This window comes from Marmota marmota, unplaced genomic scaffold, assembly GCF_001458135.2.
Source record: "Marmota marmota marmota unplaced genomic scaffold, marMar, whole genome shotgun sequence".
Taxonomy (NCBI): domain Eukaryota; kingdom Metazoa; phylum Chordata; class Mammalia; order Rodentia; family Sciuridae; genus Marmota; species Marmota marmota.
The window spans coordinates 80,987,992-81,010,825 of record NW_026000026.1 but is presented as its reverse complement, the minus strand read 5'-3'; the positions used below and the strand labels follow the sequence as shown (position 1 = coordinate 81,010,825).

Sequence of the window (22,834 nt, the reverse complement as noted above, 5' to 3'; positions counted from 1 at the left end):
CGTTGACCAACAAGTTCTCCTAGAATGCAGGAGAATCTGTCCTTGCTGTGACCTGAGCAGAAGACAGAAGGCAAGGCTACTACAGATGACCAGTTCAGGGGCTGTTCCCTCTTGCCTAGTCCCAGAAGAGCAGTATGGGAGGAACTTGAAAGGCTCAGAAGAGGAAGGCAGGCAGGCATGAACCAAGCGGCCTACTGCCCTCAAATTCAATCCTTTTGACTCCAAACTGAACTTAGAACTTGGTCATGCTGGGGAGGTACAAGTACAGGGTACCTTCATTTTCGATGCTACATATTTCTGTAATGTTCTTAAAATTCAACTAGTTTTTCTTACAAGCAGAAATAGCACAAATAATTTTAAAAGGATGAGGCAGGGGGAGTGGAAGGGAAGATGCACCACCTAGGACAGCACAGCCGAAGGTCAGGGAGTGAGGCATGGAAACTGTTGTCAATTTTGTCCCCAAATGCCCCTGCCTGGGACTCTCACTACTCTTGTGGCCTACTGGTCCTAGCAGACTTGCCCTTAGTATGGGCAAGCCCAGCTGCTGCGTCATGGCAGAGGACTCCAAGGTTGTGGGTGTGGACAGCCCTGGAAGTCCCAAGAGGGGGCAGGGCAGGCTTACGTACCTGTGTGGAAGAATTTCCCTGAGTATCCCAGGTTGAAGGTGAAGTTTGGGATGTGTGTGCGTAGTTCATTCTGTGTATCAAACAGGGCCTGGGACAGCAGAGGAGAAAGGAAGACAAGAGAGGAAGTCAGAAGCTCCCTTCCTTCCAGAGACCTGAGAAGTGTCCCATTCCAGCAAGACCAGCTGCAAAGCTGACAGGGCCCAATAAAAATGCAAATGCAAGGCTGTGGGTGTGGCTCTGTGGTAGGGCTCCTGCTGCCACACAAGGCCCTGGGTTTGATCCCTAGCACTGTGTGAAAACTTGGGACCTTTATGCAAAAGTAACTAAGAATGAGGGGCTAACAGCAGAGCATTGCACTATGTTTGAGCCCCTTGTAGCACAGGGCTCTGCAGGACGACATGGGCTGCACACGGGGAGACTGGCCTGCACTGCCTTCACCAGGCCTCCAGCACGAAAAGACCTGGACTCCAGTCAGGCTCTGTCATGTGTCCTCAAAAAGCTTTGTGACGCCTCTAGGTCTGTTTCTTCAACTGCACAATGAAGATGGTGTCTTTCTCCCTCATGGGAGAATTAAGTGAAATGCTGTATATAAAACTGCCTGCTGGGTGCGGTGGCGCACCCCTGTAATCCCAATGGCTCAGGAGGCTGAGGCAGAAGGATCATGAGTTCAAAGCCAGCCTCAACAACTTAGCAAAGTGCTAAGCAACTCAGTGAGACCCCGTCTCTAATAAAATATAAAATAGGACTGAGGATGTGGCTCAGTGGTCGAGTGCCCAGAGTTCAATCCCAGTACTAAAAAAAAAAAAAGAAAAAAGAACTGCCTGATGTTTGGTTAAGTGATGAAAAATGGGGGCCATCACAACATCTGTGGTCACTGCCACTGAAAGCCTCAGTATCTACATGGGAAGGCTTTCTCCCCTTTGGTGGATTGCCAGGCTGATGTCAAAGGATCATGACCTGTCCAGGGATGTGCTATGTGCCCAGCACCATGGCGTTCCCATGCCTGGCACGCGCAGCTCTCTGCAGGTCAGTCAAGGGCTGCTGGCCCTTGGGAAACAGATGTGCTGTCACACTCTAGGGCCAGGACTACAGGGTTCACAGGCTGCCAGGAAACCTCCCAAACCCTGCTTTCAGGACATGCTGCAAAATAAAAGTCCTGGCTCTCTTAGGACAGTATTGTCACCACTTGACCAAGGCTGACACTGCCTGCTAGACATGCATGTTCCAGTCATGTGGTTTCTTCACTTCTTTGAGTCTCGGTGCCCTTCTCTGAAAAATAGGACTCAAAACAACACTCCCTTTGCCAGGCCACCGGGAGGACCAAATGAGGCAGTGCACAGAAGGGGCTGGGCACAGTGCAGCACCCACACATAAACAGCTTCTGTTGGTATTTTGTCAACTGTGCTGCGGAGTTAACAAGGTGACAGGTACATCTATGAAAGAAGGCCACAGTGGTCACCTGTGTTCAGATTAAAGAAGAAACTGCTCTGCCCTTTCCTACTAACAAGGATGTTTAAGGGTAATGAGACCCGCACCGGAGAAGCACTCTGCAGGTTGCTCTGAGCTGAGAGCACAGGAGAGGGCACCTCGATTTATATTCTTCCACAGAAATTGCTCCAAACTGTTATCATGCTTTTTTCACTTTATAAATGGGGTGAATAAGAAACCTAAGTACACGATCCAGAGCTCACTGGAAGACACACTGACTTCCCCATGGGCTCGACCCTGGAGCCCAGTCCTGGCCCACAGTTTCACAGGGCTCCCCTGCACAGTAGCAAGGGCCTGGTCCGAGCAGGAGACAGCAGGGCTGGGGCATGGAAAGGGCATCCCAAGTAGGGAACAGAGCAATCTACTCTGCTAGAGGTTGGTCCACTGTGGCTGCATATGAAGATGTTTAGAGCAAAGACTCCGCAGAGGTCATCTTCAATTTTTCTTCAACAGGACAGCCCTCCAAGAAATGAAATACCAGGGAAAAACACAATCAAAGCCATGCTGCCCTGTCCAGCTCCACAGGGGGCATGGAGGATGGAGTCTGGCCATCAGAACATGACCCTCACTCCACCCAGCTCATGGGGCACCCCTGTGAAGCCTCTGGGAGTGCTGTGAAACAGCCTAAAATCCCCTATCACTCCATCTCTTCATTTCACAGGGGAGACTCAGCGGTGGGACAGAACTGACATGTGTCACCTGGTCAACCAGGGTCACACTGGGACTCAAATTGATTTCAAATCCCTACAGGATAACCACTCCTCAACACAATCCACCCTATTCTTCTCCTTCGGGGTTATACAGAAAAGCACAAAGTGTACTCCTGACCAAGAAAAGGGCACAGACCCTACTAGGGTCCATCCTTGCAGACCCCGGGCCACCCTAGCAGAGATTTCAGGTAGACAGAAAACACAGCTCACCAGGCAGATCTGTTCAGGGACAGTTGTGAGCCTCTCATAGGTCTCTTTAAAGCCTCCTGGGAGCATCAAAGAGAGCCCTGGTTTGGTGCTAATATGTTTCTAACACTCGCTAATCTCCTGTGAGAGAGGACACCGGTCAGCAGGCAGCCGCATCTCTCAGAATTTAATCCCCTGTTTTGTTTTCATTGGATTTATTGTTATGGTGCTCTCCACTCCCAGCAACCGACTCTGATTCCCGTTCACACTAGGATGTCGTCTCCTTTGCAAGTAACCTGAAAACTGCATTTTAAGACTGTTTAGTGGTCTTAATTCGTAGGCTTCTCCTTCACGGTGACAGCTCACATGTATAAAATCTTGTGGTTTGCAAAAGTGTCTTCACACACCGCTCTGTTGGGTAAACACTTTTGGAATTCAATGCATGCATTCACTCTCTCCATAGACCTAAGTTAAAATATGCCATATGGTAATCTGAGCTCTCCATTTTTGTTTTAAGAATTTTATGGGCACTCTGATGTTGACACAAACATTTTTAAGCGTTTACAATCATATCTAGATGAAAAGGCAGATGGCTGCCATTGCGGTTCCCACTTTCATGTTCTGATGACTGGATCTCTTCCTCCACACACAACTCTGCACTAAGATGCAAAGGTCTTCTGTGTCTGCCAAGCGCAGTGGCACATGCCTGTAATCCCAGCAGCTCAGGAGGCTGAGGCAGGAAGATTTCGAGTTCAAAGCCAGCCTCAGCAACTTAGCAAGGCCCTAAGCAATTCAGTGAGATCTTGTCTCTAGATAATGGCACTTGCTTTGAACACAAGAATTAATATAAACTTAGTGGTGGGGTCGGGGGACTTTATTTTGAATAACAGCACAGGGGAAGTGCAGGTAGGGAGTCACACGGGAGCCACAAGGATTGGAATCCGCGAGGCCCGCCTTACCTTCACGTCCTCCACCTTCATGCGTGTTCCCTCCTTGCCCACGAAGATATCGTCGATGTCCACCAGGATGTAGCGGTCCAGAGGCAGCGAGAGGCGCTTACCCGTGAGGAAGGCCACAGCATCAACGAAGACCAGCTTGTGCAGCCAGAAGTTGAGGTTGTTGCCAAACAGCACACGCTGGATGCCATCGTGGAGGCCCAGGTCCTGGACCACCGTGGCATGCAGTGCAGCATGCAGGCCCGCATCAGCTCCCAGGTGCGGAATGGACTCAGACGAGCGCGTCTTGGCCAGAAGCACAGGCTCATAGGTGGAATGGTTGGACTGGAACACCGTCCAGTCCTCGCCAGGCAGCACGCCCTTCTCCACCTCGCTGGGCCGTGTCACGTAGAGCAGTGGGGATTTGGGGTTGATGCTGCAGTCCTTCAGGCCCAGGTTAGAGTGCAGGAACAGGGGGAAGCCCTTGAGCTGTGCGCTCAGCAGGCTGTTCTCATTGGCCTACAGCCGGGCAGGGGGGAAGGGGAACCGCTGTCAGATCTGGAACTCCAAGGGACGTAGAACTCAGATATGCACCCCAAACTGTAACATCAACAATATTCATAACATTCACGGGCAGGCTCGCCATGCCCCGGCTCAACTGTCTACCCTCTCCTCTGTCTACAACAGAACACTAGTGAACACTTCTGATTCACTTACCAAAACTAGGCAGGGGGTCCGTGAACTGTGCACGCTGGAATGCCGCTAATCCTCCCAGTGACCCCACAGTGGAGGTGCTGTCAGACCAGACCATTTTATACATAAAGAAATGGAGGCCCAGAAAAGCCAAATCACCAGGGGAAAGTCCAGCAGTTGAGAGCATGGACTCTGCTACCAAACTGCCTGGCCTTGGCCAGTTATGACTCTTCTCCAGGCCAGAGAAGAGGAACTGTCTGTGGGGGGAAGCAAAGACACTCTGCTACACAGCACTCCCAACCTCCCTTACACCGGCAGCACCCCTGAGGCCACCCTCTTATAGCAGTCCAGCTCCCATGCCCACCAATCTCTGCCAGCGTGGTGAGGTTTCTGGGGCTACCCAGCTCCCTGGGGGTCTACAGACAGCCACATCACTCCATCACCTCCTCCCTAGCCCATGGCTCCTGTTTCATCATGGTACATGCTACAAAGAGGAGATTCACAGTTATAGACAAGCGGCACAGTCAGCTGGCTCAGAGAGCCTTCCAGAGAAAGGGATTTCTGAGGTAATATTTAAAGAAAGAGTTATCAACTAGGGGAAAGGTGGGAGCCACGTCCCAGGAAAGTGCAAAGTGCAAAAGCCCTGGGGCAGCAGAGGTTCAATCAAGAGGGAGAGGAGGAGATGAGGCCGAATGTTCTGCTGAGGCCAGACCTGAAGGACCCTGGAGGCTAGAAAGAGCAGCAAAAGTCAACAAAGACCACATCAAACAGTATCCACAGGGATGACAGGTTCCAATCTATCTTGAAAAGGTCTATATGACTGTCTTGTGGAGAATGAGTGTGGAGAAAGAGTGGGGTCGGGCAAACCATGAGTGAACAAAAAGTATATGAAGAATTTGGGGAGGGAGACAGACTCATGTTCAGGTGGTATCAGGGCTGCACGGGTGGGCACCAATCTGGGCACACAGCCAAGCAGTGAGTCCCAGCTGATCCCTGTGCCCCAGTATGAAACCATGCCTACCCAGAAGGGTGCCCTGCACTGGTCTCCTCCATAGACACTGCTTTTTTCCCATTTCTACAACAGTTCTTTGGGACCCTGGCCTTGTAAACCGCGATAAAGAGCCTATACTGGTTGCTCCACACACAGGGATAGCTGCCAACTCCACCCTGCAGCACCCTGAGCCAGCCGCAGAGGTGGCCCCATGCTAAGCCCCATCAAGCCCCGTCCTCAGAAGCTACCTTCCCCAGCTCTGGGCTCCCCACAGCCCAAGTCAGCACTGGCCAAGGGTGTAACTGCTTCAGCTATGTGGGGGCCAGAGACCCTGTTCATATGTGCCAAGGCCTGGGAAGCCACACAGGACACGAGGGCTGAGGATCCCATTTCAAAGTCCCGACCCTGAGCTGACTGCCAGGTGCTGGCAGCTCAGCCCACTGCCCAGAGAGAGAGAGAGAGAAAGCCAAGTTGCTGATAGCTGACCCTGGTCGGCAATGACAGGAACCTGCCAGAGAAGGGAACAAAGTGGCTGGCCTGGCACTGCCGCCTGGCCCCACTTCAGGCTGCACCCCCAGGAGTAAAAGCTTCTGTTCCTCAGCTCTGAGGACCCTCTCAGGAGACACTAGTTCTTCCAATGGGGTCACCCAGGCACAGGAAGGAAGAGCCCTGAGCCAGGGATGGGAAGGCAGAGGCCTCACAGACTTAAGTATTAACTGGCTAGTGCCCTGGGGACCCCAAGTCCCCTCTCTGGGCTCAGATCCCCCATTAGCCAGTTTCTTCTTACATGGTATCCTGTGGTCAGATTAGAAGCAACAAGCTTAGTTGTCAAATCCTGGCTCTACGACTTACTAGCTATGTTGCTCTGGTAAAGCTATTTAACTTTTTCAGCCTCAGGTTCTTATCTGAAAATAAAGTGCCCACTTCACAAGGCAGCTGTGAAAATTAAACATGATAATGCCTGAGAAGCAATGAGCTCAGTGTCTGGAACATATAAGTGCTTAATCCAAGAGGCCAGGTAGCCCCTGCCAGGCCTCTGCCAGGTGTGTTCAGGGCCAGAGCATCTGGAGTCACAAAGATGGGGCAAGACAGTGCCAGGAACTAGGGCTACAGAGGAGGAAACTGGACTCCACCCTCCAGGACCTCACAGGAGCACACTGGCCAAAGCCACAAGACAATGCCACCACTACTACGTTGGCTGAACTTAGAATGACAAAACAAGAGAGCCACCATTTATTTTGTGGCTCTGGGTCCCAGGCAGAGTGCTCAGTGCTTCCCGCCCATTGTCTTGTTTTATCTCCAACACAGACCAGCGAGGCAGGAGCTATAATTAGTCCCACTTTACAAATGGATTGAGCATCCTGCCCAAGGTCACTCTGCTTTTAAGTGCCAGAAAGATTTAACCCAGGACATGGAGCTTTAAGTCCCTGCTCTCACACTGCCCTAGAGTCCAGTCTTGGTGGGAACAGAAGCACAAGCATCTTCAGAGCCCCACAGTCCACAGGCTGCTCAGGGCTTGACAAGTCCAAGGCACAGTGCTGAAGCCCCCCTTGCAGAAAGGGCCAAGAGTTGTGCCTCGACTACCAGGGGGCACGAGTTTGAGCTGAAAAAATCACAGGCCTGTCATATGCACTTGTCATGTGCAATAATGTAGGAAGAGTAAGAAAACCTAGAACTGCCACTGACTCCGCAGTGGGACGCTGCACAAACCCCTTCCTGGGCCTCACGTTCCCCTTCTGTAAAGCAAGGAACCGCAGGTAGACAGGGTACAAACTCTGCTGCACCAGCTGTACCCAATGTTCTGTGCCCACTGCCTGGTAGTGAGCCTGAGAGCTCTGTGCACTGCACATGGCCTCTGATGCAGACTTCTACTAAATAAACGGTAGCGGGACTCCTGGACTTGCCACACCGTCGTAAAGGCCAAGGCCTCTGGAGCTGGACTGCTGGGCTTCAAATCCTAGAGAATACTAACTGGAGGTGTGAGCTTGGGCACTTTTCTTAATCTCTTTGCCTCAGTTTCCTTCTCTCTTAAATAAGGACATTATCTGCCTGCCTGGGTAGATGGTTTATCAGAGTGCAGCGAGTTCATTTACGAGGAGCATGTGGGCAGTGCACTGCTCCAAGCAGGCGCTCGATAAACGTCAGCCATTCTGATGATTTTCAGGCCTGGGGCTCTGAATCAAACTTAATGAAGTTCATGGCAGGAAAGGGTACAGAGTCCAGGAGAAAAGGCAAAAAACACAGACAATGCAGACAGTCTGACTTTGTGCTTCTGTAAAGCCATAAACCAGGCCAGTGCTCCCCAGAGGGTGCTCTGTGAACGAGCTCAAGCCAGCGGGGGACGAATCTCACCGGCTCGCTCTGCAGCAGGACTTCTAAGGGCCTTGCGTTTCGGGGCTCACAATGCCTTTTCAGTGGCAGAGCCTCCTGCTGTATTAGTGCATGAAAGAACATGCCATGGGAAACGCTCAGCCAGACCAGTCCTCCCGCACTGAGGGTAGGCCCAGAACACAATGCGCCAGGGAGGCCTGGGACACAGCCACCTCTGATCATCTCCTACGCCTCCCCTCCTGACTCACGCCAAGCAAGAGCCTGCATAGGACCCGTGCACTTACAGTCCCTTCCTTCAGAAGGGCTCTTCGCACTGAAAGCCACCCAGAGCCTTCCCTCACTTCCCACAGTTGGTTTTACCAAAGATGACCTCTCTGGCCTACTATGAGAGCGCTGCCAACCGCCCACACCAGGACCCTCTGGGCTGCTCTGCGCTCTGCTCCTGGTGCACTTCTCACTGCCACATGCTAAGTGTGTTTGCCCAGTACCAGCCCCCCACCCATTTCTACTGCGCTAGTACGTCAGCTCCCTGGAGCAGGGGCTTTGTCCATTCCCATGACCACTCTGTCCAGCGCCTAGCACAGGACTCAGAATGCTGAAGTGGCTGGTACCTATTTGCTCAATGAAGAAGCAAATGTCCCCCAAAGCACCCAACCAGAGTCCTGTCAGTGTCTCTCTTCATCTTGCCTGACCACACCCTTAGAACCTGCATCCACTGCTCCCAACCTCCCCTTCCCAGGGTAGATTCTCCTTCTCAGCAAGGATCCCAGTCTTAGTGGTCATTTTGAGAGTTCCATCAAAACCAGAATAGATCCCTACCCACCCACCCATCCATTGGGATTTCTTTCTCCTATCTCCCAATGCAAAACAGCTCTGGTCTGGCAGGTGCATAAATTCCACACTCCACTGCAGCCAGGAGTAAAGAGCAAGAGATAGAGCCCAAGTTGCCCAAGTATGGGTTCCAATCTCAGCTCCCCACTTAGACTGAGAGCCTCAAATAGGTAACCCAACTCCTCAAGCCTTGATTTTCTCATCTGCAAAATGGGAACAAGTCGCCTCCATTGGGAGGATTGCCATGACAGGTTTCAGAGTCCCAAGCAGAAAATGCTCTCTCCAACCCTGCACCCATTCCCAGGGATTTTCCAGGGCAAATGCCTTCTATGTACTGAATCCACTGTGTGTCAGGAAGTCCCCCTGCCAAGCACCCCTAAAACGCATAAAGTACACACTGGGCACAAGGCCTGCTCCCACCTAAGCTTCATGACAAGCCTGGGAGTAGATATGACCACTACATGCATTTTACAAATGAGAAAAGTCCAGTGCTCTGCTAGTGAGCACAGAGATCAAGGCGGGAAGGGCTCAGGGACCTGCTCTTTGCCTACCTTAAAGAAGCCAATGATGCCCACGCCGTAAGCCACACAGTACTTGTCCAGCAGCTCACGGTTCCAGGCGTCCAAATTGACGTACTTGAGGATGTTCTCATAGATGATGAGGGCGAAGCGGCCACGGCCCTTGTCAGTGAGTGTGGGCATGTCCCCCTTGCCTGGTGCAATCTCGGTGCGATACTTGAAGCGGCTAGACTCCAGGATGGCCACGACCTCCTGACCCAGCTGTGAGTAGAGACTCTCCACAAACACCAGCACCAGCGGGTCGGTGCGGGAAGGGGTGACCACCTGCACAGGCTTGAGGGGCAGCAGGCGGCTGGGGGCCACAGGTGGTGGGTCCCCACAGTCAGACTCAGGGGCATCTGCAGAGGGCTCCAGACCCCGCTTCCAGCCATATAGGTAGTAGGCCGAGACAAAAACACTGAACAGGCAGAAGATGAACAGCAGGAAAAGGACAGCTTGGGGGGACACATGCCGACACAATCTCCGGAGGCATGCCAGGGCAGGCATCCTGGCCCCCAAGACCTTGGCCACTGGAGGTCTGCCCTGCCCTGGCCACCCCAAGGCCCCACGCAGGAGACACGAGAGTTGTTGACCGACCAAGAAATTCACAGAGACTTAGGAGGCGAGGCCCTCAGTGGGCAGCAGGAGTGGAGGATCCGGGTCCCCAGCCCTTCCTCCCAGCCAGGGGCGCAGTCTAGAGGCTGGTCTCGCTCCTTCCTTCCTCTGCGCCCCTTTATGTCACCATGGCAAACCCCCACTTGGTCCTGCACAGAGCAGAAGTGCCCCAGGGCGTCAGGGCCTCCTTTGGGGGCTGGGCAGCAGGCCAGAGGACACTAGGCTGGCCCAGGGGTGTCGCATGCTGCTCCCTTGGTAGGGCCCACGGGGCTGAGGCTGTGGAGAGAAGAGGAATCCATCAGTCACACAGGTCCTGACAAGGTCATCATAGTTTGAGTTTTGCTGCCAAACCTGGTGGAAAAAATGAGACAACGGAGCTGTTTAGCTTCTCTGGGCCTCTGTTTCCCCGTGTGTGAAATGGGCAGACAGTAAGCAGCACCCATCTCACAAGGGGTTGCAGATATGAAGTCCAATGATATATATATAAATCACATAAAGCAGTACTTAACGCACGGTGTCTATAATAGTAACTGTTCTTTTTCATCATTATCAGAGTCTAAGACCGGGCCAAGAAAAATTCAGAAGCAGAAAGAACAAAGTGAATCATTGAACAGTTGCAAAGTGTAAGAGCAAGTGGTAGGACTCTAACCAGAACCTTCCCTTCTCTTCCCCTCCCTTCCCCACCCATTTCTCCGTGTGACCACAGCAGCCCATGCAGCAGATGACAAGACTGTCTCCAGCAGAAGCAGCCACAGCAGGATTCAGGCAGGGATGTGGGGGTCCCATGCCTTCGTGGTGCCAGAAGGCCCAGGTGAATCACTGCACCTCTCAAGCACCAGCAAGCTCATCTGAGTAAACGTGTCCACGGGACTTGACACAGGACACACTCAGAAAGGGCAGCTGTCACCACGTGCTCCTAATGCAGCCACGTGTCCCTCGCCCTAGGGATACAGGCTAACAGTGCTCACCATGACTCTGGACACCAGATGACCACATCCCCTGCCTGGGGATCCCAAGTTGCCAGGAGACAGGAGGCTTCCCCCACACTGGTCTGTGTACCCAGACAGCCAGAACCTGGGGTTCCAGCCTCCTCCTCCTCCAGCCTGAAATGCTCACCCCGGCCACCTCACTGCCCCATTTCAGTGGGAAGAAAGAGTACACAAAGACCCACACACATTGTGCAAAGACGACAATTCCCTTGCCCCAACAGCAATCCCAACACAGCCCTCTGGTGTCCCCTGAACACGAGTGGAAGCCTCCAAGAAGATTGAGATTTCCTAGTGATTCAAGGAGCTACTTTCTATCAGCCACACTTACTAAGAGGCGGCAGGAGATGACGCCAAGCCAGAAAGCAAGTGTGAGAGCCTGGGCTGAGGCAGTCAGTGAGGGAACTGGAGTCCCAGGTGTGGCCTTGAGGGTGAAGGCCTTTGAAGTCCCTCCCAGCCCCAGACTATATGCTGTGCTTGCAGGGATCCTGCCTACAAGAGACCCAACAGTTGCACTTCTAGGATAAATTCCTAGAAGTAGTAACTGCAGGAGCGTGTGAAGATTTCTCCACAAGAATACAAATCCCAGGGCTGTTTATAATGGCAATTGCTCAATAATGGGGGACTGTCATTATAGAAACTATAATGCAAGCATGTGACAGAATCCTAGGCAGCCATTTATAGTATCTCCAAGAAAGACATTTACTGACATTTACCATATATATTGTTGAAGTGGGAAACATTTATAAAACAGTTTGTATGTGTGGTCATATTTTTGTTAAATATTTTTATGCATAGGCTAGAAACTGGTACTAAGTGCAAAAGAAAAAAACCTTAACAGTAATTACCTCTGGGTAAGAGTCATTTTCTGTTTTTTTGTCTGTGAAATGGAGAGAAGAGGGGGCAGCAAGTTTGGCCCCAGCTGTGCCAGGACACACTGTGAGATGCCCAGCACACCCTATCCCTCTCTGGGCTTCCTGCCTCTTAGAGGGAGCTCGGGTCAGATGGTTTCTGGGGTTCTCCCACCTCTGCTGCTCTACACTGTAGTCCTCACTATGTGTCAGCACCGTGGGGAACCTGAGGCACCAGGAAAGCAGGTATCCATGATGTGGCGGAACGGGTGTGGTAGCAGGGACAAGGAAAGGCATTTGGGAGACCAGAGGGGTACTTAACCTCTCCAGAGAGGGAGAGCAGGACCAGGGAAAATTTTCTGGAGGCACCAGAACTGGCCAGAACAAGGGCAGGCTGGCCAGGGACATGGAGAAAGAATGGCCTTCACTGCAACCTGAAGATAAGGGACTGTGTGTACTTTCTAGGAGACTCTGTGCAATTCTCGGTGAGAGCAAGGCAAGAAAGGGCAGGTATTCTAGGCAGAGCCAGGAAGGCTGCAGTGGCTAGTCCTGTTCATGCCCAGAGTGCACTAGTGTTCCATTTACCACTGATGAGGACCACCTGCAGTCGCAGCCAAGCCCCCCCACCTTTGGCCTATGGCCAGGGCAGAGGCAGAGTGGGGTTGGAAGGCAGGATGCCCTGATGGTGCCCTGCCCACGCAGAAGTCCAACCCACGATAGAGGAAGAGAGGCTGAGCCATGGCCACTGACCCTCCAGCATATTAACAGCCTCTCAGCAAGTTAATGATGCAGTTCACAGAATCTCAGGCATCTGGGGGTCATGGACCCTTGTGGGAATCTGGCAACATTTCTCAGATATTAAAAAATATGCACATTTTAAAAATGAACGTGGCTGCCAGGGGTTAGGGGTGGAGAGATGAGTGGGGAGCGCAGAGGGCTGTTAAGCCACTCTGGAGGATGCTGGGTGATGGGTACGTGTCATCATGCACTTGTCTAAGCCCATGGAATGCACAACATCAAGAGCAAACCCTACTGTCCACTAAGAGAGCTGGGTGACAGTGACATGTCCATGTGGTTCATCAAATGTAGCAAGGGGGCCACTCTGTAGTGGATGCTGATGCTGCCTGCCCTGCACTTGGAGAGGTCTTCCTTGCAGCCCCCAAGTGGCCCCTGCTTCCTCCTCTCACTGCACACCTGAGAAGAATGCCTGTCCTTGGCGGCCTTGGCCTTTCCAGGGAGGCTGGGATAAGGCCATTGCAAAACCCAGGCCAGAGAGGGCAAAAGAAGCCCTGCCTCTGAAGAAAGCCAAGTGCCCTGGGCCTGACGCGAGCCAGCTGCCTTGTAAACAAAGTGTCGACCACCCAGCGTGCTGGCAGGGGCCTCGCACGGCCTCACCATCCGCTCAGAGGCCCACAGCCAGCCAGAAAGCTCTCCTCCCAGTCCACCCGGAGTTATGGAGTCCCGTGACTCTGAGGTAAAGTCCGGGGGGGGGCATCTCATCCCCCTAGCCACCAAGGCCTCAAGGAGAGCTGGGGCTGGGACCTCAACGCCCGCCTAACACACAGGCCACACACCCTCACCACCCTTCCCCTAACCACAGCTGGGCCCAGCCCACCACCCAGCCTAGTCAAGCATCCAGGCCTTTGCTGGTGAAGTTCCCATGGCCAGGAATGCCTCCTCCAGCCGCATGGGACACTTACTCATCCTTCACCACCCAGTTCCAATGTCACCACCTCTCTGAAGTCATGTCCAGCCCCCACCTACCCCACTTACCATGAGAGGCTGGGAACCAGGACCCTTGGGCCTAAACAGAATGCAGATGTGTGGTCTTTGGCTTGCACAGTGTTTTTCTTTAATTTGAGATTAGTTATCAACATTTTTAAAAAATTTTTTTGTACTTATAGATGAACAGAATGCCTTTTTTTTGTTTTTTATATGGTGCTGAGAATCAAACCCAGTGCCTCATGCATGCTAGGCGAGCGCTCTGCTACTGAGCTATAGCCCCAGCCCTAGTTATCAACATTTTAAAATCAGGAGATTTCATAGAACTTCTCTTTTAAAACATCACGTTCTAGTGACACTGAGCACACATCGCAACCAGCCACCATCCGCCGAGGCACGTGCGGTGCCCTCCTCAAGGGCCATGCACCCTGCGGTCAGCACAGTCACCAGCCAACCTCCTGCTCTCACTGCCTCCTGCCAGTGTCTGGGGCACCAGAGCTTGTGATCTGTGCAGAGCAGGGGGAGCAATTTTACACCACCCTGCCCCTGTACTTGCACACCCACAGGGCAGGCCCAGCACCTACCCCTGCACAGATGGGCCCTGCCCAGCACCTGGTATACAGAGGCCCTGGGCAAACAACTTTTGCTTTCTTCCCTCTCCCCCAAGCCTTGGGTGCCACTCAAGGACAGGAACCAAATCTGGTTCATCATGGAAGCTTCCACTTACCCTAGAGCCAGGTCCTTATTGAGGACTCGGGATGTGAATGAAGTAGTAGCTGTTGTTACTCCCAATTTCCAGATAAGGAGAAGAAAGCTCCAAGGTAAAGTGACTTGCCAGGGTCACATGGAATCAGCTAAATCTTCATTCAAACAGGTTTCCTTTCTGATTTTGAGTTTGGTCTTTTATTCCTCCATGACACTCAGGAGTTTCTATAATAAAATAACAACAGTGCCATTATAACTATCATCATTATTAATACTGACATCATACCTGATCATTAACTATGAGCCTGACACTATGCTATGTATTTTTCACACCTTATCTCTTTCCTTACAACTTATATTGCCATTATCTACATCTACAGCTAAGGAAAATGAGACCCAGAGAAGTTAAGTCATTTGTCCAAGATCACACAGAGCTTAAATTTAAGCCCAGACTCCATGAAAGGGAGCACTCCAGAGACTATGAGAGACCTTAGCTGGGGAGTATGAGGGGGACCTTAGCTACCAAGGCCTCCAGGCCTTGGTCAGGCTCCCACTGTGCTCTCCCAGCCCTAGCCCCAGCTTTCCCTGCCAAGGTGCTGGGGATAATGAATGAGATGCTCTGGTTGTCATGGAGACACCATGGCAACGCTGCACTTTCAGGAAATACCACGGTAACTGTGGCCACTGCTCTAAGAGTTGAAAGTCATTCCTTACCCCACCTCCCTACCCAAAAGTGTTCTGGTCCTCACAGTCCTCCTAAGGATCCCTAAGGGAAGGGAGCCTCTTTTTTTTTTTTTTTAATGTGAATTTTTTTAGTTGTAGGTGGATAATACCTTTATCTCATTTTTATGTGGTGCTGAGGATTGAACCTAACGCCTTGCGCATGCCAGGCAAGCGCCCTACCACTGAGCCCCAGCCCGAGCCCGGAAGAGAGCCTTTTTACAGATCAAGCAGGGAAGGGGTCCTGGCTCGGGCCCTGGACGATTGGGTGGGCTCCAGTGGGGAGACAAGAGCTCCCTGAGAGCAGGCACAGACACTGAGCTAGCTTAGCCTCTGATGGTGAGGTGTGTCCAATAGCTCAATTCACGTGTGTTTGGCGCCTACTGCATGCCACCAGTCCCTAGGGAAAAGCTGTGTGCTCATCCCATTTCACCCTAACAGCCTGAAAAATGGAGTGCGTGGTCGCTAGCAATTCAGTAAGGCTTAGTCCAGAGCCAGCTGCCGGAAGTGGAATCTCAGCTCCATTTTCTATCAGTCTGTGACTTTGGCACAATTCTTTCATCATCTCTGAGACTACAAAATAGGGTTTGTACTATTATCTATCTTGAGGGGCAGTTGCCACAACTAAGAGAGATGATACGTGTATAATGCTCAGTTGAGTGCCTGGCACATGATAGATAATACAGGCTAATAAACTGACTGTCCATTCAACAGATTTGAAAACTGAGGCTCAGGAAGGCACTGGCCCAAGGCCACATATCAAAATTAGAGTGGACCCAAAAAGAGAAGATAGCAAGTCAGGCCAGAAGAAAGGAGAAAGAGAATAGGCTCCAGGAAGAAGCATCAGATGGGATATCACCTTGGGAGCTAGGAATGATGATGGTTCCCTGCTCCCTGGGTCTGTATATAAGGTGCTGAGCACAGTCTCAGGCACTGAAAAGGAAGTGGTAACTCAGACCCTCAAACTAGGATTTCTAAAGGCCCCTTGGGCATCTTGTGTGATGCTGCTGCCGGCCAAATGGGGACAGGTCCCTGCAGCCCCCAGGGCTCACCCACCACACAGTGTATTTGCAGCCTGGCCCCTTCCCACACACCCGCCTAACTCACTTGCACATGAATGCACGAGCAAACGCACACAGTACTGACGTGCCCGAAAGGTGCCATCATGGGCATCCCAGCCACGTGGACACTGGGAGGAGGGAGGGGAAGCTGAGAAGAGGTCAGTGTGGGAAGAAACTGCAGGCAGGCTCAAAAGTGAGTGAATGGGAGAAGCTGGGGGTGGCAAGCTGGCAGACTGGGCAACTTAGCTAGACCCTCTCTGGAAACACACATACGTGAATGGGTACCAGAGCTGGGGCAGGACTGGGGCAGGGGAAGGTAGTGTGGCTGCAGGCCAGGAACTGATAGCTCTACACCCTACACTCACCCAGAGCCACACCCCACAGCTGCCCCAGCCCCTCCCGGCCTGTCACACCCCCAGCACAGTCATACCACCACCCACAGCCCAGCCCCACCCCAAGCCACCCAGTTCCACCAACCATCCTGACAAGACCAGCCCCACCCATCACATCCAGTGCAGAGAAGAAAATCCTTCACATTTGCTTCCCAGCTGTGCAGGAGTTTCTCGGGGCAATTACACCCCTGGGAGGCAGAAACCAGAAGCAAATCCCTTCCTCTGCTGGAATCTGCCGCCTGCTGCGTGCCCCATCCCCCACCACCCCTGCAGTGCTGCCTGGCCAGGGGCCAAGTTGCTGCCTGTCAGTCACCCCACCACTACCAGGGCTGCCACCAGCAGGGAATGTCAGTGATCTGGCTCAGAATCACAGGGCCACAGAAAGCAAAGTCCACCCTGCAGTGGGCACTCAGGGACACTAAGGCCAGAGGAAAGGGAAAGGACCCTGGTGTTGCACCAGCCAGCACTGCCTCACTCCCACCTACCTTGGCCCCTTTTCTTGTCCATTAAAACCCTGTCCATCCTCCTCCAAGGCCAGTTTCAGCTGAGAATCAGATTTTGCTCATTGTGGATTTCAAAAGTCCTGTTGAGCTCCTTCTGCCTCCCCGCTCCGCCATGCCATGCCCAGCTCAGCTGCTTCCCAACTAGAACACCACCTCCCAACTCCAGAAAAGCTTCCTCCCAAGGCAAAGAAGCCTCCTACAAAGTAGGTGCTAGATCCGTGTGCCCTTGACAATCACCTTCCCCTTTATGAATCTACCACAAGAAGAATGAAATCCTAATTAGAATAAGTTATAGTCCATGTATGTATGTGTCAAAATATACTCTACTGTCAAGTATATCTAAAAAGAATTTAAAAATAAAATAAATGAATCTGCTACAGAGAATCTCTAAGCTAAATGCATTACTAATAGTAATGTGCATTTCTAGACCTTTTGTGTCCATAACACATGCTTATTTCATGATTATTTCTTCCCTACAGCAGCACCCTGACCTAGATCCCCCTTGTTTCACAGATGATAAACTGAGGCCAGAGAGGTCCAGAGCACTGACGAGTAGTGGGTCACTAGGAAATACAGCTAGAAGCCTGGGCTCTCTCAGCTCCTGGCCCCTCTGTTCACCTGGCACAGCAAGCGCTTGCCAGGTGCCCTGCACATCCCATTCTCTGCTTCCTTTGACTAGTTCCCTTCATGGTTTTGTTTCCGTCCATTCTGTCTCTGTTTCAACTTCACAAGCAGCAGCTAATGATCCCTCCTGGAAACAACCCGACCAACCTGCATCAATCAGTGAGCACACACAGCACGAGGCGCAGGTTCACTCCCTGGTTCTCAGCTTGGGACTCTGTCTGGGTTCCCTGGCAGGCAGGGAGGCCCCAGAGAAAAACCTCAGGAACTTAGACCCCACTTGTTGGGAATCTGTCTTTCCTCCCACAGGATCTGAGTTGAGAGCTTACCTTTGTACCTGCTATGAAGAAAAGGTTTACCAGGCAAACAAACCAGATGGCCTGGGGGAGGGTGTGAGGGACAAGGCAGCCCAGGGCCACTGCCCAGGACCAGCTCCCTCCAGTGCTGCTCTCTGCAGACTAAGGCCAACAGAAAAGGATAGTAATTGCCCACAAAGCTTCTGTAAAAAGGGCTCTGCCCACTCCTCAAGTCTGTCTAGGACAGTCTGATCCATCCCCAGATTTTTTTGTCTTAGGTTCTGATCAGAGACACTCAAAAGGAAAAGAGCACTTCCTTACCAATGTCACAACCTCCCTCTTTGACAGCAGCCAACGTGGACTGAGCTCCTGCTCACTCCCTAGGGCTGGGCTCACTTCCCCACCATAAACCTCGCACCCTGAGAGGGTGCCTCTGGGCATCACTCCACAAACAGAGGCTGAAGAGGGGAAGCTACTGACTCAAAACATGGCTAGGCAGAGATGGAGCTAGAGTGGCCCCTCCCAGGCCACCTTGGAGCCCCTACAGGATCCTGATGCCCACACTCCACAGCCTCCTGCAGGGGGCCAGTCCAAGGGCTGCTGAGCCAGCTTCTCTAGTAATAGTGAGCGTCAACCCTGGGGAAAGTTGCACAGGTAGTGGGAGGCCATGGTCTCCAGAAAGGTTCACACCTTCTCCTGCTCAGGGGCCCCACATGAGAAAAGGGAGCTGCCTGCATGCCCCAGTCAGCAGCCTCCTCCCTCAAGAGGAGAAAAGAAGGAGTGAGGGTCATAGCAGGCAATCTCAGCTATAGGACAACACGAGGGACAATAATGACCATCACATCTCCCGGACTTTGTACAAGTCAGGACTCATACCAAGCACTTCCAATCATTGCCTCAGTTATTTGTCGTTTATTCCCAATGAAGTAAAAATAACTTTGGACCTTGGGCTTCTCCCCTGTCCGCCCCCCTGGCAGAGGAGCTGGGAACTGGTGTCCCCCTACCCTCCCACATGCCCAGCTCCAGGCTGCCAGGCATCCAGAGTCTGAGCAGCAGATTTACTAAGGGGCCAGTTCATGGATCTGGGAGCCACACTCTGTGTACAATTCACATCAAAGTCCCCACTTTTCCCAGGCTCTGAATATTCAAGAGCTAGAGATGAGATGCTAGTGCCCCCGACCCACAGTGAGTCAGGCTCCCCCAGCCCTGGAGGCTGGGAGCTAAGGACAGAGTGCTGGCAGAAAAGAGGAGACAACTCAGCATCTCCAACACTCTCTGTGAGTCCCTGGGAAGTCCCTTCCCTTCTCGGAGCCTTTGCTTCCTCAACTACACAAAGAGATGTGTGGATCAGATCAGAAGATTTCACCTTTAGGGGATTACAGAACCTTTTGAGAAGCTAATGACAGCTGGTAGCAGATTCTCTCCTCAGACACACATATTCAGATGAACCTACGGCAATAGCCAATTTATGAACACGGAAACTCTGCAGGGGTACCTTGTCCTGTCTAGTCCAAGAGAACCAAGAATTTCTGCAGGGGTGCCTTGTCTTTGACAAGTCCCAGCTCTCATGATCTAAACAAGACTGAAGTCACAAATATCACATCCTAGCACCTTGGGGCTCACCTTTCCAGCTTCCCCAGGACCCTGAAATAAATCTTTAACTCTTGAACCTGTTGTCCTCAGATGGAACTGTGGACTTGCCTAGCTGTCCTGAAAAGCTGTAAGAGAAACTGAGCCCTGTTTTCTCATCCCCAGCCTTCTCCTCTTCTTCCCTCAGCCACCTGTCCACCACTGTAGATACCAAGTCCTCATCGCCATCAGCACACCGCAGCCACCACCTGCCATTTTTTAATCATTACACTTGTGTAATCTGCTCTTGGGACAGCCCTGGGAGCTGACACACTTGAGGAACCTGCTTCTGATTCTGACTGTAGACAGAGCTGTGCTCCAGGCTCAGGTACCAGCCCTTCTGCATGGGTACACACACTCGGCACATGCACACACATGTTCAGACAGACGAGAAGAACTAGACAGGGTGGGGGACTAGGAACAGTGGTTGGAGAGTCCAGGGAGACCAACACAGACAAGGGAAGCCAGAGAGAAGGACAAGACCCACCAGAGCTCCAGAGTTCCAGACCAGGCCCCTCTGCTCTTGGCTATGTCCTCTCCATGGCTCCACACTCCTCACTAACACGGCTGCACCTAATCCCAGGGCAGGACAAATGGCATTATTGTCAGTCCAGTCCCCTCCCCAGGAGGGAGGGAAGGAGGTGTCCCTAGGGCACCTGGGCCACCAACCACATTCCTAGAAACCCTCCCCCACAATGTCACCTCCCTTGCCAGGGCTGCCAGCCCCTACCTCCTGCCCTCTCCCAGTCTGCCCCAGCATCAGAGATCCCCAAAGCAGGCAAAGGGCCCATCTAGAGATGCCCTCCAACCCTCATGTCACCAACCCTCATGCCAGTGAACCCTCTGGTCTCTCTAAAGAAGAGGCAGTGAAGAATAGAAGAAGCCCTCTTTGGCAATGAGAATAACTGGGTTTCAGCTCTGCCTGACTTCCCACGTGACCTCAGACAAGCCCCTTCACCTCCACTCCTGTTTTCCCACCAGTCCTGACAAGAAGAGGAAGACTGATATCTCCTCTTAGAACCAGCTGATGGTTACAGTGTCCATGACATTGGTTTTGGGATCCTGCCTCCACTTAGCTTGATTGTCAGGCCCTTCCTGTTGCCCTGCCCTGCAGAGGAGCAAGAAGGACAACTGGCAGAGGTGTGGACAGTGCTAGTCTTTGCCAGAGTTAAAATGTTAGAGTTGAAAAAAGGACTTTTGGGGGCTGGGGCTGTAGCTCAGTGGCAGAGCACCTGCCTCACACATCTGAGGCTTTGGGTTCAATCCTCAGCACCACATAAAAATAAATAAATATATATATTTTAAAAAAAAAGAAAAAAGAAAAAAGGATTTTTCTTTTTTTCCTTTCCTATATATTTTTTTTCTTCCACATTTTTTATTGGTACATTATAGTGGTTAGTGACAATGGGATTTGTTGTTACATATTCATACATGCACACAATGTAACTATAATTTGGCCAATATCACTCCCCAGCACTCCCTCTCTCTCCCTCCCTGTCTCTGAAAAGGGACTTTTGAAGCCAAGGTCCAGAAAGGAGAAGCAACTCAGCTGTGGTCACACAATGAGCTAGAAAAAGTCAGGGCAGCCTGTGTTCAATTCTTGGCAGCAAGCACTTCTAAGTGTCCACTTGAAAAGGTGTTTAACTTCTCAGAGGACACCAAAGGACAGCACAAGGCACTTTGCTGATGGCGGAATCTCAGGCCCCAAGAGCAGCAGTAGAACAAAAAAGACGGTGTGTCCATACATGTATAGGCCAACCTTCCAGCCTCTCATGTCACACCATGAAGGTGGCTGAGGTCCTACCAGCCACAGGTAAATCCTAGGAACCCCTTGCAGGGATTGACAGTCATGGCCACATCTTAAGAAGTCACCTGAGGCCGGCAGGCAGTCCCAGCAGTGGAGACAGGGAGCCTGACCCAGAAGGGAACCCCAAGACCAGCTGGCTCTGCAAGATGCCAAAGCCTTGGGAAAACTGAAAAGCTTCCAGGCGGGTGCCCAGAGCAGAGGTAAGCCAGGTGGACTGAACGACAGAGGAAGGGAAAAGCTCTGAGATGCCTGGAGCCACAGAAGCCCCCTAATCTCCTAGAGGCCTGGCAGGCCCAACACAGGGCCTGCTGAGTCCAGGGAGGCTTCACCGAGGGCACACATGAAAGCAGCCTGTCCCCACAGACTTGCTGGGGCTTGTCGTCACAACAAGCGCCTGCTGACAACACTCCTGGGTGGGAGGGGGCTCAGCACACTCACAGAAGGCACAACTGGCAGGGGGGAGGGGCAGGGGGTGGGACTGGTGGGCAGGAGGTCCTGGCTGCTGCTAGAACTCAGCCAGCCAGAGGCGGGGAAACAGCAGCACAAAAAGCAAAACGCCAGGTGACCTACTTCATACAGGTCCCCTTTAAAAAAGTGATCAGGGGCTTCTGTGAGGTGCTTCTAGAAGGTACCTCTAGATGTCCCTAAGAATGAGTCCTAAACTAAGCACTAACCAGGGCAGAGCTCAAGTAATGCTAGCGAGGGCCCCTACTCCCCATAGCCTGCCAGAAGAGTCCCTCCCGAGACTGCACCTGGGTGCACCTCCTGCCTTACCCTGGTCCCAGTCTGGCACTGGCTCCTTTCTGGACCTTGCTTTGTTTACCTGTAAAATGGAATAGCACCAGATGACCACACAGATCCTCCTAACACTAAGCTGGGAAATTCTGTAGGAAGCATAAGTGACCTCCACAGGAAGTCCTCAGAAATAGATGCAAGGCCACAGCTCCCCACCGTCCATAACCCCATAGCTCACCATGCCACAGTCACATTGTACAAGTACCCTATACCACAAGGTGCTGGGTACTTTGCTGATTGTTTGGCCTTCCCCACCAGAGCCTCATTTTACAAATATGAAAACGATGGTTTGTGGAGATGAAGCAACTTGCTCAAAAGCTCCCCAATGGGAAATGCTCACCTGAGATCCAAAGTAGCATCTGTCTGGCTCTTAATCCCACATTCCCAGGCATCAGCCACAGAGAACCCCAAACCCTCCAGGGCCTGGAAAGTGCCATCAGGTCTTTGCACTGCCCACATTTTCTAAAATATAATGCTGGGGCTAATGTGCCAGGCAGCGAGGAGCAGGGAGGCGGGATGGGAAAGTCCATGTGGGTGCTGGACATTCTGCAGACTGACCAGTTGTCCAACACTGTGGTTATCATGTTCTCATCACCATCATCAGCACACCACAGCTACCATCTGCCATGTTTAAGTCATTACACACTTGCAAAGCTCTTTCATAATAAGCATTGCTCTGACATCCAATGACAGCTTTATACAAGCAGAGCGGGAATTTCTTACCACTTTCTCAGGAGAGGAAAGTGGTGCTCCCAGAAAATGAGTGACTTTCTCAAAAGAAAT

General features: G+C 52.0%; 1 protein-coding gene across 5 annotated transcripts in view; it reads right to left on the bottom strand.

The window, feature by feature from the left end:
* The window catches only part of Ndst1 (N-deacetylase and N-sulfotransferase 1), an 84,178-nt gene that overhangs the window by 20,750 nt on the left and 40,594 nt on the right, over positions 1-22,834 (bottom strand). For 2 of the 5 annotated variants that reach the window (XM_015486261.2, XM_015486256.2), the window contains exons 2-5: positions 14,250-14,452; positions 9,343-10,239; positions 3,970-4,464; positions 627-714 (exon numbers count right to left, since the gene is read on the bottom strand). In XM_015486261.2, the coding sequence (XP_015341747.1) occupies positions 627-714; positions 3,970-4,464; positions 9,343-9,855 (1,096 nt within the window). In that variant the 5' untranslated portion in view covers positions 9,856-10,239; positions 14,250-14,452. Of the gene's footprint in view, positions 1-626; positions 715-3,969; positions 4,465-9,342; positions 10,315-14,249; positions 14,453-17,674; positions 17,831-19,936; positions 20,077-22,030; positions 22,049-22,834 lie in introns of those variants that run through there. The other 3 variants (XM_015486243.2, XM_015486263.2, XM_015486250.2) reach the window with 3 other exon arrangements.